This window comes from Alternaria atra (assembly GCF_907166805.1).
Source record: "Alternaria atra isolate CS162 genome assembly, contig: 29, whole genome shotgun sequence".
Lineage (NCBI taxonomy): Eukaryota > Fungi > Ascomycota > Dothideomycetes > Pleosporales > Pleosporaceae > Alternaria > Alternaria atra.
In genome coordinates, this window is record NW_025091327.1 from 3,028,156 (window position 1) to 3,045,326 (window position 17,171).

Consider the following 17,171-nt stretch of genomic DNA (forward strand, 5'->3'; position numbering starts at 1 on the left):
TGTATCTGGATTAGCGCCGGATCTTTGTCACCCTGCAGCGATCCGTCGATGTTAGGCCACAGTAAATCCCCCTCGTAAAACCTAAAACTGCGGAGACATTCCGATCTAATTATGATCCGCTGAGTGCACAACAACTGTGCCACCTGTGCTTCTGTGTTCCAAAACCTCGTCGTGGCATCATCTCCGGAGACATCGCTGCAACGGGTATCAAGGGCTTTTTGACAGCGGTGTGGCTGTCGCATTCGCATCGACCAGTGCTCAACAACATGCTATGGGATGTGCGGTTCTCCTGTCACTTGGTGGAGTGCGCAATACGCCGAGACCAAGGTACCAGAGCTTACGTGTGCCGCCCACGGGTCGCAATTCACAGAACCCATCTACAACCCACCTTTCGACGGTTGAGGCGAGATATATGACTGGGGTATCGACTGACTCTTCAACCCATGACGCCTACATGCGAGCACAATGAATCCTTCGCTTTAACTCGGTTCCGACAGCCATATCGCTGGATCCATGTGCGAAATCCTCCGCATGGGTTCAGCATTCGCAATCAGCGCCGTGACTCGCGTTGAGGCTGATGACCCTTCTGTGCGCTCCCGAGACGAGGCTAGGTCTGTGAGGCTGCTAGCTGATCGCAAGGCTTGAGCAGTGCGGTGTGCTCTCGAGACGAGGCACGGCATGGCACGGCCATCAATTGCTATCCATTCAGCTTTGTCAATTTGGACATCGAATCTGCGACTCTCCCGGTCTTCAGTATGGACATCACGACAAATATGTCCAACGTATCTGCGGTAATTGAGGGTATCTCAATTATCTCACCTGCAGTGATGATCCGAGCAGGGAACATGAATCGGATGTGGCCCCGTCGAATGGTCATTGGATGAATTTCATCAAAAAGACACGCCCCGCAAAAAGCACAATAAGGCGCGAGGTATGTGTATACAAAAAAGAAACGCCAATTGCAAGGCTTCTACGTCGAGCCGGAGAATGATGCTATTCCCTTATTGGGATCGACTACGTCAAATCCACGTCTTCCGCCATGTGTGAGCTGTCGCCATTCTATCTGACACTGTATCGGTCCTTCCATCGCACATTTTTTGCTAGGTTGCTCCTAGTTGTTCATATAAACTAAACGACTGAGAGTCAGGCACACACTCGCCCATGTTTTTTGCCGTCTCCAGTGCCGGTCGTAGACTGCGGGTGCTTGCAAGCGACCCGCTATCGTGGATAGTGTATGCAATCAGCACGTCTTCTTTCACGTTTGCAGTGTGTTCATCAATAGTTGACGAAACGGAAGTTGTGACAAATACTAGTAGCGTTTTCTTCGTGATGAGCATCAGGACAAGCTGTATCAGGGCAAGTTGGTTGCGCAAAGTTGATTGTAAGTAATCGCACAACAAAACGTAGCATCATAGGTAGGTCTAGCGAGGCACTACTCGATTACTATGTGTGTACACCCACGACCCTAGTACTGGTAGGCGCTGAGTATTGCAAATCTTTTATGAGCTTGTGGGCACGACAGTCGACCCATAACTGGATGATGTTCCAAGACAATACCCACCACAACAGGCTCATGGAACCACTTCACGCGGATGACCAATGCATACAAGTCTCATGCCTCCACCAGGTACCCGTGCTGATCTCCCGATGAATCCACCTCATCTCGACACCAGTGGTGGAAAAGCGCTCTTGCGAGAAAGATCTGGCGTGTAACGTTCTCGCATATATAAAACCATGATCATTTGTTCAGGTTGGTACGTAGGATCCACATCCCCTTCGGCATCATCCATTCGCCCACCATCAACCAGGCGCTTTGATCGGCTTGCCCTTGCCGCTTGGAAAATTCCGCTCGACCTTCGAAGGTGTCACATTTATCAGCGCAAAGGAGGATTCTCGTCGAAGTCGCGCCAAGGTTCGCCCACCCCGTGCTCCGTCTTCTGTTTGCACTTCTTAAAAGGGTGTTTCAAGCCCTTCGAAATCTTCGGATCACCCTCTTTCCGCAACCCTTCGAATCGAGAGTGCCAGTCGATATCATTGTCTCCTTTACAATGGCCGTTATGATTGCAAAAGTCCTCCCAATCCTCAGAAAACATAAGGCCGGTCTGGACGAGAAAGTCGAAGGTCTCGTCTTTCTCCAGACTCCACGTACCGTCGTTCCAGCCAAATTCGCCGCTCATGCATGGGTAGTTGCGAGCCTTTTGGGACCAGACGCTGCAGATGGCTGCGCCGCCTGGGTTGCGGGAAATGGGTAGCCTGTAAGTACCTGGAAACTTTCCATAGTTCTTGCCCAGGTTCTTCCCGCGTTCCAGAGCCGAAGAGACTGCACGATAATCCAGATCTTCTATGGCGTTCTGCAGCTTGTGCTCGTGAACGAAAATCGAGGAACGAATGATATCTTCTTTGGTAAGTCCGTACGTAGTATCTCTCTGTCCCTCAACGAAGTTTCGGTAACCAGTGGGACCGTGGATGAGGGCTTTGTCGTTAGTAAAACTGTCATACTCCCGGGACACATCCAAAGAATAGAGATAGTACACGGACTTTGGATCTTCATCGAGGCAGACCCGGTTTTCTGAAGGTCCACGCGAATCGTATTGACAGCCACGAAATGTTGCATCCGCCCAAACGATGTCCGATCTCTCCTGTGCCCAGAGTCCGTTGATCACGCTGCTGAACATCATCTCCTCGGGCATCCTCCAGATAGCGGATTGTATGTTCTCATCTCTTCTGAAGAAGTAGTCCCCTTCTAAGATGCCGATCAAATCTTGCTCAAGGTGGTTCTTGTCGCCTTCCATAAACGACTTCATATCATACGTGAGATTACTCAGCATTATATGGCGAAACTCGTTGAGTGATCCACGTATATTCTCCTCCACGTCAAAAGTGAGGTGTCTAGGATCGCGAGGAGCTGCGTTGATCATACCAACAATGGAGATGTAGGTGTTCGTCATCATGTTTGTGAGCGGAACTACTATCGTCTCCTCCAGGCCAAGCACTCCGGGGACGGCTATTGCCCCACCAGCTAACATCAGTAGCGCAGAACCAACAGCCATTCCTAGTTTCTCGTTCCTTCTCCGATCGTCGAGTTTCTTTTGTAGCTGCCGCTCTATACGTGGCGCAGCGCTATACGTCCGAATGAGTTCGGGTATTTTGCCGTCAATGTACGATGCAGCCTCCTGCATACCTATGCGCTGACTCTTGAACAGATGATTCACACCGGCTATCTGCTCGAACACGTAATATGCCATCTGTTTGTCATGTTGCGATAGCTCTGGGTTCAAAGCTTGATAGGAGAACCCACAAGCTCCAACAGTGTCGCAGAATAAGGAACTTGGCGCTAGATCGCGAGCAAAGTGATCGCGCAGGTACAAGGGAAACGTCTTGTAGGAAGGGTCCTCTAGGTAGCGGAGCCAGTGCGTTCTAGCAAACTCGCCGATGTCGTCTTTGTTGTCTTCCCAGCTCTTAGCGGTAGGGACCACGAGGTTGCAACTCAGTGGCGGTGATGTAGACGCATGTGGATTCGAGGGGGTCTTGCTTGGTGGCGGTGGCTTTCGAGGCAGACGGAGGGGGCCGGCGGTGGCAACCGGGGTGCTGGCGACGAGGTCGGTGAATACGAGCCAAAAGTGGGCAAGGAAGTTCTTAACCCTCATTGTGCTGGATAGTGTCTGAGTCGTTGGTCTTCGCTGTAATCTTGATGCAGTAATTTGAAGTTAACTAATTGCTTAGAAGAGCCATATACTTTTATATTTCGATAAGGAAGGCGACATTTACCTCTTATGGTTCTCTTGTGTCGTATGTTGAGCATGTTATTGGTTACTTGATATACGAAACGTGGATTGGTTCTCGGATGAACGATGTTTGGTTGAGGTTCCAGAGCCGGTATCAGCAGATGGAAGATGCAGTAAGGATTGGAGTTGATTGGGGTTCACAAATCAGTAGGAAAGACATACCGCCTTACAAACAGAGAAGAGTCAATTAGCAGGTACAGTCTCCTTCTGGGTAGCGTGCCTTCCACCTGCTCCCCACCCGCCCATAGTGGCTTCACCCTGTATTGCTATTGCCCCGTACCGCAACGTTCCGTATGCAATATTCTTGATAGCTGCGTGGTCAACCAATTATTTTTGTCGCAAATACAAGTCCAGTTTGCGATCGCCACTATTCTAAAAACTCTTTGACCTTCAATGAAAGGTATGACCGTACCATGCATTAGTTGTGCATATTGTAGCTCTCCCGTTGTGAAGTCCACGTTAGTACCTAGTCTTTACCTTCCACTGGAGAGAACTCTGAAGATGCTTACGCTGGGAGAAAAGACTACACATTGTTCATCATCAATATTGGCAGCTGACGAGAAAGCTAGTTGATCAGGCGCACGAATTCTGTGAACGCACATAGTGCTGGTAGCGTCTTAGGTCAAAGGATTGGTAGATGTGAGAACTCGTGGCTCACATGCACGAAATCACTGTAGAGTGTTTCGTCATCTCATAGGTTTAGAGCATTTTAGTCATCTCTGAGCCGTGCGCCGGCGTCGGCCGTTCCTCCCGGCGTCCTTCAACACTGCCAAACCATCACCACTTCGCAAAGGGACGGCGGCGTCATCAAGTTCAGCATTCATGTATATTTCTAATGCTTCTTTGCTTATGCACATCAATATCTTGCACCGCTTCTCCGTGCCTACTCACTCAGCATAAACATGACCAATAGGTCTACAGTGCAGACGAGCAGCGCACCCTATCGTGTAACGTTCTCAACGATGAGATGAGTGCCGCCACTCACACGCTTGATAGAATAATCGCCTTCACCAATCTCGAGCACTGAGTCCGCTGTCTCGATGAGTGTGCATTTCGCGCCACTTCTCCTCTCTCTCAATGCCTCCACCTTGTCCACACAATATGAGCAGCCTGGCGGAATGGATATTGTACCAGTGAACCCACTCGCGGAGCGTTCTGGCATTGTTACTAACATTTTGTTGTCGGGTGCAGTTACCGGAGACACTAAACAGCCCGCCTCTAGCTTTATGCTCAAGCCCGTAAACGTGTTGACCCTTGCGCGATCCATTTCGAGGTCGATGGAGGTTGCGAAATCGATATCCCAGCCACATCCATGCTTTAGAAAGACGTTGATTTCAACATCAAATGGATTTGCCGCAAGACGCCGCAGTGGCGCGAATATCTCAACTTCTCGAAGAAACTTAGTGGCTGCTTCCTCGCTACACATGGAGATGCGCACTTCCGGTTCCAATGAGGTGGATGTGCGCATTCGTTGTTGGAGATAACGGTTGCGCTCCTTGCCTCGCAAGCCGTGAAGCATAAGCGCGTCCCACGTTGCTGTGCAAGTGGCAATGGCAGGCAGCAGCACCCGGACGCCTTGGATTGCCTTCAATACCTTGGTATCGGCATTCATTCGCGCCAGCCGAGAAAGTTCAATGTCGAGGACATCGCCAACTGTACGGCATATCTCCGGCTCTACAAAGATGTCCTCGAAAGCTCGTACAAGAAAGGTACGCGTTCTTTTTGCCTTGTCTCTTCCAGCCAAGAGCAAGAGTTCGAAAGCTAACAAGAGCGCAGTGACGAGCAGTAACATGTATTCCGAATCCTCTGGACAAACTCCGAGCTCCTCAACGATATCAAAGGTGGCTATTATCGGTCTGAATACGCGGCTGTTCCAATCTATCCTAGGGTCGAAACCGGCCTCTAGGAGGACTAGGGTGACCTCACGCTCAATACGTTCCAGTATTCTCTCACCAAAACCTACCAAAGCCGAAGAACACACATCTGGTATCCATGGGTAAGACTTCTCGATGAGTGTCCTGTGTATACCACTCGTGATAGCCATAGAACTGAACGCTATCTTCCCGCGGGCAGCAGCAACAATCTCTGTGGTTGAGGTTGACTGCGTCGACAGGCGACACATGATGTTCGAGGTACGGTTGCAGCGGACGATTCGCTGCTGTCTTCTAGTTGGCGCATCGCCTATCCGTGTCTCTGCGGCGAAGGCCATGCCCCATTCATGAGACAACCGTCTCAACACTGCTTCACGCACTGTTTCTTGAAAGACTTAGCAGAACACTGATCACCACATCACACGGCAAGCCAGTCAGTTGGTTCAGAAGAACATCGGATGTCTTGAAATTGGTTTTGCTAACTACGGGTATTTAGGGCCACTAGCGTACAATTCCAACAATCACATGCCTGATCCTAAGTCCATAATGGCTTGAAAGCAGTCTATTAGCTGGTTGATGTGCACATCCTTCTCTCTTCCTCTCTTCGTCCAACATTTTCGTCTCCTACTGAACGCGCTTCACCATGCACTGGAGACCGACCTGTCGATAAATGTTTTGGACGCTTGTCGTCTTTGTCTCTTCCCATTGTGTAGACTGGTCCAACATGTCCTGGGGAACAGCGGTGTCCCAGCCTCTGTTGCAATAGATGGCTTCGATAGCATAGAAGATTTTACGTGCCGTGACGTACTCTCCAACGCTACCAGGGTGCAATAGTCCTGGTCTTTTTCTATGGTTCCTCCTGTAAACGACAGTGGACGGTATCTCGAAGATCTCGATGCATGCTCGATTTGCTATATGTTTTCCCAATGCTGTTCGTTCTTCGTTTGGGAGTTTGTCGATGAATTTTTCGGCGACTTCGAAGATTCTGATCTTAGCTTCGCCATCCTTCAGCATTTGATTTGCGACCCATTTACCCTCCGATATCTCTTCTCCCAGGTATCTGATGGAGAGGAAATACGAGACTGAGCATAGTTCTCGTCGGTCACCTTGGGTTTTTCGCAAAGCTCCAGACGGTAGTTCGGACATGTTGCTACGTCGCTTTCGCCTTTCTCTAGCCATTATTCGATACAAGTACGGTGGATATTGTGATGGCAGGTAAGCACGACGATTTTTTGTTACGGCGTGCTGAAAGATCGTCATACAAGACGGCACAGATCGGACATTGGTTGATAATGTTTTCGGGTGTGAAGCAAGTCAGGCCGGTACTAACAAACTTGAAAAGGGCTGGGATGTCCATGGTAGAAGTTGAGTGTTTGTGTGTGTGGCTGATAGGTTCAGATGGAAGAGAAGATGATTGGGGTCTTCTTCCATGTGGAATGGTCGACAAGACGAGATATTTGAGTCACAGTATGTAACCACGGTTCGCGCTCGCACAGCAATACGGCGGTCGATACGGAACACGAGTAGCACCTATAAAATGTACCGACCATCAACACATATGGTCTGGAATGGCAATTTGCTTACTCTAAATCGTTCGCAACCTACCGCGTAACACGTTTAGCCCAGTGGAGCCAGTGGAGGTGGCTGCTACCCCCAACCGGTCGACCTTGGTTACTTCACACGCGCAGCTTTACGCCGTCGACGAACTATATCCGCTTCGACACGGCCATGCTCAATGCTACACAAATCATGAAATGACACTACCCACTCAACACCAGTTTTACTGCGATCACCTGGCGCCGCTCCGCATCCTGCCTGGCGCCCCCGAGTTTGCGGATATCGGTATCTGCGTCATATGTCAAGAGAATTTCAACAAAGCGCCATACGATATAGTGGCGCTCGACAGCTGCTGCTCACACGTCTTCCACCACACATGTATCAGTGGCTGGACGGAGAGTTCGAGTGCGCAGCGCGACGCTTGTCCTTTATGTCGAATGGCGATGTACGAGTGGGTTCCATTGTCGATAAGGCAAATCGCGCAACTGGAGCGTGACGAGGATCAATACGCAGGAAGAGAAGTGGCGCAGGCAAGGTGCGAGGCCGTGCTTATAGGGCTCGATTCTGAGGATGCTGCGACTACGGTCGCTAGCCGTTCCGTCTCGCCGCATACCGTCGTTGCCGCAAGTTCTGGTTCTAATCTCACACCATCTGACAATGCTGCTAGCGCTCTAGACTGGGAGATACATTGCTAGCAGGACTCCCCATCAACGCCTTCGTACCACCCAATATTGCCTGAAAGGGTACCTAGCAGAGTTTCTCCGTATCTATCGAGTGGGGGTTATCGTTCTTTCGGCTCACCAACATACACTCCCTTGTCTCCGTCATGACCGACCGCTCCAGGCCCAACTTTGCCTCCATGCTCCTCGTCCAGGAGTCTCTCTTCTGCGCACTCCCCCACGGCATACCCAACTCGGATCCGATCGCCATTGGATGAGATACAGGGAAGAAGCCATGCGAATGAGATGCGACTAGCACAGATGTACCGCATACTCTCGAGCAACCTCAAGATAGTGAAAGAGATTCCTGATGTCTTCATCGTGACCCACTCCCTAACACATCCGTTACAATCATATCTGGCGATATGCCCAGATGCCACAGTCGAGGAAGTTCATGGCGCGGCCGGATATGCTATGGTGGGCACGACAGCAATCTTTTACACGTAGATGGCTCATGCACAGCTAGTCTGGGTGGGCTCAGCAGGCCGATGTTAACCTAGGGAGACGTCTTCTCTGTGGACGACGACTTGAGGGTGCCACTGTGACGATGGTATAGTTCACTTCCCTTCCACTCCTACTATAACCATTACATTTGCGTAGCTGTTGACAATCCATATCCTGTAGAATCTAAATAGATAATCTTCTCACATTCACCTCCCTGTACTGATACAAGAGTCCTGCCCGCAACAGTGGTGATGATTTGCCTCAACAGGACCCGCGCCACTCACAACCTCCGTTATCTTCTTCTTACCACCAAGGCCTTCTGAATTTCTTCTACCCCCAACTCAGACTACGAAAACTCGATCAAGGCCTACACGATGTCTACATCACCTAGCGCTAAGAAGTTCAAAAAATACGCTCCTCCCTCTCCAGGTGCATTCTCATCCGTACTTGGAACTTCTATGCTCACCGATAGAGAGGTTCTCGATGGCCTGTTCGAGGACAAGACCACTGTAGGCCTCGGCCTGCCTTCCATCGTAAGTATCTTACCTGATGCTTGTACAAAAACATCTGACAGAGATTGTAGCCCGAACTTTCCCAGAAGCGCAAACGCGAATTCATCGCCTCCGAAGACAAGTCCAACGAGGAGCTCCATCAGCCTCCCCCGTCCAAGAAAATTAAGAATGATGGTGAAGAGATATATGAAACAAATGAGCGCCAAGGAGAGGAAGCCGCTCGACGTCATCACACTCTTGCTGTCGCCGTGTCGAGGGAGTTATCCATAGTTACCAGCAAAGTCTTCGAAAGCATGAAGAAGCAAGCTCACATCCCCACACCAAAGTACGTTCCAACCGGTCAGGAGCGCCGCGACGAAGTCAAGCTGCTAGCCAAAGAGCATGTTCGCCATGTTGCTCCCACTATATTGGCTAACATCAAGACCAACCGCGACGTCGGAGGCATAAAGAACAAGTTCGACGGGGCCGATAGCAGGCGCGAGATTCGGAAAGACCAGATCAAAACTCCCGATTTTAAGCCCGAGAAGTGGGTCGACGAGAACGATGAAGATACCACTTGGCTTGTCATTCCCGTTTCGCGGAAGTTTATCAACACGGGTTCATCCATGATCCCGGTCATCGATATTCTGAACAAGTCCATCAAGCATCCTGAGTTCACCTTTGTCGAAGCGATTATGGGTGCGCACACGAAGACCGGCAAGGAAGTGATCAAGGCATACAAGATCAAGTATGAAAAGATGAGTGATGAGCAAGCCATCTCGCGTGCGAATAGTATGTTCAAAAAACAGAAGGAGGAAGCGAAGCAGGCCAGAAAAGAGGAAGCTGCACGGAGACGAAGTACTTAGCGGGCTGGTCTCTCGGACGAAGTTCTGGAGAACCGCTCGGCTGCTAAAAAGCGGAGGGAAGAGCGGGCTAAGACGCTGGCTGAGAAGGGCGGGGCATTTGGGTAGAACTGTTCATGTGTGCTATCTTGGCGTATCTATGTAACATTTGTAGTTACCAACATACTTGAAGTGTATCTCATACCCGGATGCTCGCAGAACTGAGGTTCACCCCCTAGCATCAACTGATCGTCTACTGTGCCCTCATCGCCAACGATCACCTTCACGGAACATCGAAAACGCACTACGTCATTAGTGAATATATAGAGCACATTATCGTGCAGGTAACGCACATACGCTCTCCCTCGGGCGCGCCACAGACGCTCGGATACAGTTATTCGCTTTCCACACTACACTCTATGCATAAAATCAAAGGCACCGTGCCATACTACAGACTATTCACAACAGAAAGGAGCCCGGACTCAACCGCGAGCAACTAAGCTCGTACTGAGAATCGAGAAGTCCGCAATTGCCACAACCACTACTTGTTCCTCTCCACTGGCGCACGCCTAAGAACCACCCACACGAAGCAACTTACAATGGATCAACCATCTCCACGAAGGGTGGACGAGAAAAGCACGAAGAAGCGGTCCAATGACGATGACATGGGAGCTACCCCTAAGGGCTTCCGCGGAGACAGTTCTTCAAAGGAAGGGGCTTCCGTGGGCGTTTATCCTCATTACAACACCATGAGCGATAGAGTATGCTCTATCTGACTGAGGCGTTCACAATGTCAAGTACTAACGCATACTATAAACCCTGGGATATGGCGCCAGATGCCACGCTGTGTCATGTTACAGTGGATGTTGTATGTTAGCGCCATACTCTCTCCTGGATCAGAGACTGACATGAACAGCACAATCTCCGCGAGTGAGACAGCGCGATGAAAACCTTCCGTCACCTGTAGTCCAGTATTGCACAATGCCTCCGACCAACTACTTCACACCTGGCGTACCGCGTGCTCGAGAAGATCAGGTCGCCCACGGCACTGACGGCGCTGGCAGCACTGATCCACATTATGGGCCATATGCATTGAGCTTCCAAACGAACGCCAGCGCAGGATGCAGTGACATGTACCAACCGATACCAAGTGCGAGTACGCTGGCAGCACATGTTTACCCAATCGCTCAGTCGGAATCTGGGGTTAAAGAGCAGTCGCGACCAAATGCTCTGTTGTCTTCGGCAACAGCTACCCCTATCCTTGTTCAACAACCTACGCCGATCAATGATACACGGGTCGTATTTCCAATGGCAAAACATGCAGGTAGTCCCGTTGCAAGCGGATTTGACGGCAGCGAGACTTTGCATCTTCGCTCAAAATCGTCGGCGAGCATCGCTGCCGGATTTAGGCCTGAGACACCCACGAAAGTCATTTCAGACCAGAATCAGGAAACCGTTCACGCAGGACAAAAGCGTCCAATATCTGACGTAGACGCAGAGACATCCAGAATCAAGAAGGCTCGTAACGACAGCATCGAGAAAGCTATGCAACACTACAAAGATAACAAGCCCGCAATCGATTACTGGTGGATGTCGCAACAAAAGTCCCCTAGAGCTCCTTGGTTCGAGAGATTTACGTCTTGGAAAGCCAACGGAAGTCTTGTACCTGAACCCAGAGATGCCAACAATCAAGTCAATCAATTTGAGGCCGCCGATTAAGCTTGATTGAAGTTTCATGAGGTCGCGATTAAAATTGATTTAATTGAAGCTGTTTTAGAGTCGTAATTAATTAAAGTTTTGATGCTCTTAATCATGTTTAATATGCAATCTAGGGCGATCTTATATAGCTGCCTCTAGTCATCATTCTCCCACTCGCATATATCGTAGATTCTAATTACCTCCTGATCAGTAAGGCTATCCTCCTAGCTATAAGGAGGCTTAAAACCTGCTTTTCTCTAACTCTAGGTACATTAGATAGCCGCTAGCAGTTAAGATCCAATCTTCCGCCTGCAGGGCTCTAATAGGTCGCCAAGCTCGCTGAACAGGCGCTCGCATTAACAGCTACTAGCTAGTATAGTAAGCAGATCGATTGCTAATCGCGATAAATTTAGATATCGCGATCGCAGGCTGATCCAATACTGAACTAGATTACCCTCCTGCTTAAACTGCTCTTTTGTCCACGCTAGCTTATATCGCCGCTAGCAATTAAGCTCGTCTATCTTTAATATATCCACCTCGTTTGCAGGCTTAAAGTTGACAAGCGCAGCGATTGCGTCGTCAATACCGCCTAATCGCAGCGGCCTTAGGCGCGTAACTGGCAGCGATATAGGCTTATATCGCGCCCACAGTTGCTGCAACTCTGCCTCGTTTAAGACAATCTAGTAAGGCTTCTCGCGCTAGCTGTTTAAGCAGTAGTTCTTGTAGTATAGGTAGAGGCAAGTTGCGCTATAGTAGGCAGGCGAGGCATCAAGTTTAGTATAGTAAGCGGTGGCCTTACGCCAGGCAGCTTTAAGGTTGATCGCGAGGTGATCTTCTAGAGCCTCAGGATGAGCGTTGAAGTCGACGTGATCGTAGGTCCTGAGTATCGCCTCGTAAGCTCTAAGTACGTATTCGAATACTAGAATAACCTCGTATATAGCTCTAAAGCTTCCTTGTTTACCGCGCGCCTCAAGGCGTTTTGTAGCCTCCTTGAGCGGCTTCAACACATCAATATACTCAGTTATCACCGCCCAATCTGCTACTTTTAGCCCGCCAGATCGCATCTAAGAGGGCGCGTCAGGTAGCTTGTTATCGCGCGAGTGCGCATATACGTCGTCGCGCGCGGTGCGATTAATATGAGTGTTAGCGTATAGGTTGAAGGTTTCTAACAACTAAACTGCGCGCTCAAAGGCGTCGTGATAGCTGTTCTATCGCGTAACAACAGGCTTAATCAGCTCTAGTATTGTTTTTGTGTGCTATTGATCGTTAACTGAGCGCTGAAGCGATGCGAACAAATCATGTTGCTAAGGCGTTTTGATGTAGTTGATGATATCGATTAGTACTCCTAGCGGGCCGTCTCTTCGCCAGTCTCGCAGGTATCGCGCCTCTGTATTATATTCGTTAACAATGTCGTTGTTATACGCCTCCTTGTCAAGTCTAAACATAATTGTCTGGCCTACAAGGTTGAGCGTGTGAGGTGCGCAGCGGAGGCGGCGATAAGGAGCTTCGAAGTCGTATAACTCGCTGAGTTTGGCGACAGCTTAATCGTTTGAGGATGCGTTATCAAGGACGAAGTAGCCTAGCTTAGAGCGATTAACACTAAACTATTGCAGCGTCTTTGCAACTACATCAGCAATCCGATCACCGCTGTAAGCACCAGTAAGTTGCGGTAGCGCAATAGGCAGGTCCCTAATGTTACCACAGGCGTCAGCGTAATAAGCGACAATACCAAAAAATCCTCGTTTGCCACCCTTTGTCGTCTACCCGTCAAAGCTAATATAGATCTAACTAATCGATCGCGACAGATCGTTAACAACCTGCGGTTCAAGGTGGCGATAGAGCCTCATAACAAAGCTCGCGACGCTAGTACGACTTACCCATAGAGCTTCTGCCGCCTCTAGATTAGCGTACGCTATCATCTCACGGAAAGCTGGAGTCTCAAACTCGCGGAGAGCGTAGTTGTTATCAACTAACCAGCTAACAGCAGCGTATCGAAAGCCTTATACGTCAAAGTTTCCAATCTGATTTGCGACCTCCTGCGATACAGCAACCCCACTATCGTTCAGTAATCGTAGGGACGTCTAACCTTGAGGTAGCGCAGCCCTAGCGAGCTGGCCCTAACGGTTAAGGCGGTGGCCAACTCTGTTCTGTGCCATGTAAGTTATCGCAGCAGTTGTTAATAGCGTCACCTCTATCATCTGCTTCCCCTCTAATTTCTAATGTTTATAGCAATGCCTACAGATCTAGAAAGTTCTCTGCAGATTAGCTATCAAGGCAAGGCGATAGCCGTGCTCAAAGACCTAACTTTTCCTGCCCTTAAGCGTCCTCAGCAGCTTTATAAACCGCGGTATATAAGCCTAATTAAGGCTATCGTGCCTATCCTTAAAGCGACTATCGAGCTCGCCTCTATCGTAGTTATCAGACGCCTCAGTTAAAGCCTCTGTAGCAGCTCGTAAGCCCTTAGTTAGCAGATTAATCGCGTTATCGGGCAGCAGGTTGCGCAGCCGCGATTCGAACGGAGCCTCGTCTGTAGCTTGGCTAGCTGTAACCTTAAGGGCTTTGCGCAGTAAGGTTTATACAGGCAGCTTAGACTGCGATTGAGAGTTGTTAACTTTGACGCGTTTATTTAACGCAGCAACGCGATCAGCAGCGCGTTTAGAGGCCTTTAGAGGCATAACAGATAGTTACAGCGCGTAAAAAACTTAGAAATAACGATCGTAATAGGCGCTGACATAAGATATAGGCTAATGTTAAACGCTAATAGTATGTTGCAGGGTAAGCTAAATCAGAAGGTTGCTTACTAATCGAAACTCAACACTACTAATCTATCACTCTATTGATATTATCTACAGCCTAGCAATCTCATTAGATACCTCGAAAATCGCGCTACAGTTAGTACATAATCAAGCTAATCAATCAAGTCAATCAAAAATAGGGCCTCGATTTGTTCTTGATTGAGAAAACGCTATAGGCGAATTGATCTTGACTTGTTTGAGCTTTTGGATCAAGAATCAATCAAGTCAATCAAAATGCTTGTTTGTTGGCATCTCAGGCTGAACCTAAGCTGAAGGCAGAAGATCTAAACCCCGTTCCCGCTACTCTTGTACAGACTATAGCAATGGAGACTCCAGCGGAGATCCTCCAGATTCGAAAGCAGTGGGGAGATCTGAAGCCTAATCTCCGCAAGCATCCAAAAGACAAAGCGAACGTCGCTAGCGCTAACTGGCCTGCTGAAGACTCCATCGCAAACAGTGCTAAGCGAGAGGACGGCATGTACAACTGCTTGCACGTAAATGGCAGTTTCGCGTGTTGCAAGAAAGGGGGTCTCGATGCAAAGGGCAAGAAGCGCTCCATCGACAAGCAAATTCGTGGTTTCAAGACTAAAGTCGAGGAGATGATTGTAAAGAAGGATTTACATATTGCTCACAAGGCTTGGACTAACTGGCTTAACAAAAAGGAGCTTGAAGCTTCCTACTCCGCGGAGATGGCGAGGATCGATGCCCTGTTAGCACTTGTGCATGGTCGCGCACAGCCAATGCGAACGCCAGCCCCGGTTGCTCCTCAAGCGACTGCTCGGCGACATATACCCCCACCAGCAGTTACTGTTTTCGTACCACCGGCGCCACAGATCGAAAATCTACGCCCTCTACAACAGGCTGGTTATACTAGCCCAGCATCTCAACAGCTTTATGAGACTAACCAGCACCTGTTTCTGACGCAACAGCCAGGTGCTGTAGCCAGGCCACCAGGTCAACCAGCTGCTCAGAATCAGCATAAAAAGCAACAAGGCTCTGCGGATACGTCTCTTCGAACTCACGCACTCATGTCTGCCATACCGAACCCACCAGTAGAATTGAACCAGCAAATTGCCAGTTCTAGCCCGGGTTCTGCCAGGAAACAGCATATCGACGAACCACTTCGACTGAAGGCTGCAAATGCAATTCGCGGGCAGAATGAGCGAACCAGCTGGCAACAACCGGTCATGGTTGGGGACATTGACTTATCAAAAGAGAGCTGCCGTGACAAGTACGAGGAAGTCTTTCAGAAGAATGCTGCGGCGGTGTCGTCGGTGGCGTCTATCGTCCCCTTGAACGATTCACAACAACAAGCACTACGAAAGCTCCAGACACCGCCGCCAGGAATCACTAGTCACTCCCGAGCTCAGCGTCCGCGGTTGAATCTGGCGACAAACCGAGAAGTTGAATCAGGCCTGCTATCCGCAACCATGACCCCAAGCCCTGGTACAAAGATAGCAGGAAGCTTTACATCTCCTTCTACACCAGACACGTCTCTTCTCACGCCGTCATCTTCCAAATTCACACCGGCAAAATCTGCTGTAGATTACCGACAGGTAGCGATGAAGATGTTCCAACAGCTGATCAAGGACCAGGAGCCCATCGTGCTTCCCGGATTAAAGATCACAAGGGAAAACTTCACCACCGACATGAACGGTTATATTCGTAGACTTGCGGCGGCGCTTGAGTCGCAAGCAGAAGAAGCTACTCAGCAAAAGGCTGAGGAGGCTGCTCGATCAGGTTCGGAAGATGCTGCTCAACCAGAAGATAGGGATGACGATTTTGCGATACCCGATGGTATTGCTAATGATCATGATGTCTTGGACTATCTGTTCAACGACAAGGCTGAAGACGCGGCGGACGAAGATAGGGAGTATTTGCGTTGGCATTTGCCTTCCAGCACCGCCGACCACGACGAAGCGCTCCGCATGGATCGCGGCGCTTGGGACGAGCATGCACCACCAGGATTCAACATGAACACCCAGTTCACATGTTACGACGCATTCGAAGACCCACTGCCACCGGAGGGGATCATCGAGCAACCCCAGTTAACTGACCTGGGGTATCTCGACGTGCCTGACAACTGGTTCATGGACGATCCTTTTGAAGTCATCGCTACTGGTCCAATTGAGCGGTGGTCAACGCAGCCTACATTCACGTTGGAGAATTTTTCGTACTTTGATTTGGATGAGATAACGCCGTCAGATCTACAAGATAGGTTTCGTGTCATCAAGGATGAGCGTGAGCAGAGGGAGGCGCAAGGTGATGCATGATTCGGATGCATGCGCTTGGCCCGAGGATGCAATTGTCTCGTTTTTACATCTCCTTCGTCTTTTTGCGATCTCATCCGATTGTGTCTAGATGCTGTTTCGTAACGCACGCTGAAGCGACGGGCGCAGCGCAGTCTTAGGTGAAGGCGAAAGGAAGCTCGAGGCCGGTGGTAGTGCTCATATGCCATAGCTGCGTCATATCAAGTGTCATCTTCCCTTGCGCACGCTCTTTTCGTTCCGAGTACTTCCAAATGTCGCGACAATGGCTGGTGCTGTCGTTCTGCGCTGTAGTCGCCGAGTGATACTTCATGGTGGGCACATAGGAGGAGCGGCATCTGAACATGTAGCAATAGACCTCAAGATAATCTGTAGTACAAAAGCCTTAGGTACCAAAGTAGCACGAACAGATCAATCATGTCACACGTACCCTGGATCATGCTACTGTACCATAGAATGGTGTGGTTCGTATTTCAGCACCGCAGCTAGTGAGACGCGAGCAGTCCCCAAGAGACCTACGCCAAGTCCGCCGAAGGCGTCGACAAAAAGCTCGCTAATATTCGAGCTCGCCGCGGTTCCTCGAGGAGGAATCAAAGAAGACTAGGGCAGTCGAAGCGGTAGGAACGTAACCTTTCGCCTCATATGTATCCTCCAACCGTGATCAATACATAGTCGTTGTTCGCGTCGTCACATTTCAGTGTC

At 49.7% G+C, this 17,171-nt stretch overlaps 6 protein-coding genes across 6 annotated transcripts; 3 read left to right on the forward strand and 3 right to left on the reverse strand.

The window, feature by feature from the left end:
* Nucleotides 1-1,874: 1,874 nt before the first annotated feature.
* Nucleotides 1,875-3,647, reverse strand: ALTATR162_LOCUS9327 (uncharacterized protein; the record flags this gene model as incomplete). Its single annotated transcript, XM_043316960.1, has 1 exon — nt 1,875-3,647. The coding sequence occupies one exon, from the start codon at nt 3,645-3,647 to the stop codon at nt 1,875-1,877; it is 1,773 nt and encodes a 590-aa protein (XP_043172895.1).
* A 1,078-nt stretch (nt 3,648-4,725) lies between these two features.
* On the reverse strand, nt 4,726-5,907 carry ALTATR162_LOCUS9328 (uncharacterized protein; the record flags this gene model as incomplete). The annotated part of the gene is made up of 1 exon (XM_043316961.1): nt 4,726-5,907. One exon carries the CDS (start codon nt 5,905-5,907, stop codon nt 4,726-4,728), a length of 1,182 nt encoding a protein of 393 aa, XP_043172896.1.
* A 373-nt stretch (nt 5,908-6,280) lies between these two features.
* ALTATR162_LOCUS9329 (uncharacterized protein) lies at nt 6,281-6,835 on the reverse strand (the record flags this gene model as incomplete). Its single annotated transcript, XM_043316962.1, has 1 exon — nt 6,281-6,835. One exon carries the CDS (start codon nt 6,833-6,835, stop codon nt 6,281-6,283), a length of 555 nt encoding a protein of 184 aa, XP_043172897.1.
* A 1,915-nt stretch (nt 6,836-8,750) lies between these two features.
* ALTATR162_LOCUS9330 (uncharacterized protein) lies at nt 8,751-9,733 on the forward strand (the record flags this gene model as incomplete). The annotated part of the gene is made up of 2 exons (XM_043316963.1): nt 8,751-8,909; nt 8,960-9,733. 2 exons carry the CDS (start codon nt 8,751-8,753, stop codon nt 9,731-9,733), a joined length of 933 nt encoding a protein of 310 aa, XP_043172898.1.
* Nucleotides 9,734-10,690: 957 nt separating this feature from the next.
* ALTATR162_LOCUS9331 (uncharacterized protein) lies at nt 10,691-11,428 on the forward strand (the record flags this gene model as incomplete). The annotated part of the gene is made up of 1 exon (XM_043316964.1): nt 10,691-11,428. The coding sequence occupies one exon, from the start codon at nt 10,691-10,693 to the stop codon at nt 11,426-11,428; it is 738 nt and encodes a 245-aa protein (XP_043172899.1).
* A 3,097-nt stretch (nt 11,429-14,525) lies between these two features.
* On the forward strand, nt 14,526-16,475 carry ALTATR162_LOCUS9332 (uncharacterized protein; the record flags this gene model as incomplete). The annotated part of the gene is made up of 1 exon (XM_043316965.1): nt 14,526-16,475. One exon carries the CDS (start codon nt 14,526-14,528, stop codon nt 16,473-16,475), a length of 1,950 nt encoding a protein of 649 aa, XP_043172900.1.
* Between the last annotated feature and the right edge of the window lie 696 nt (nt 16,476-17,171).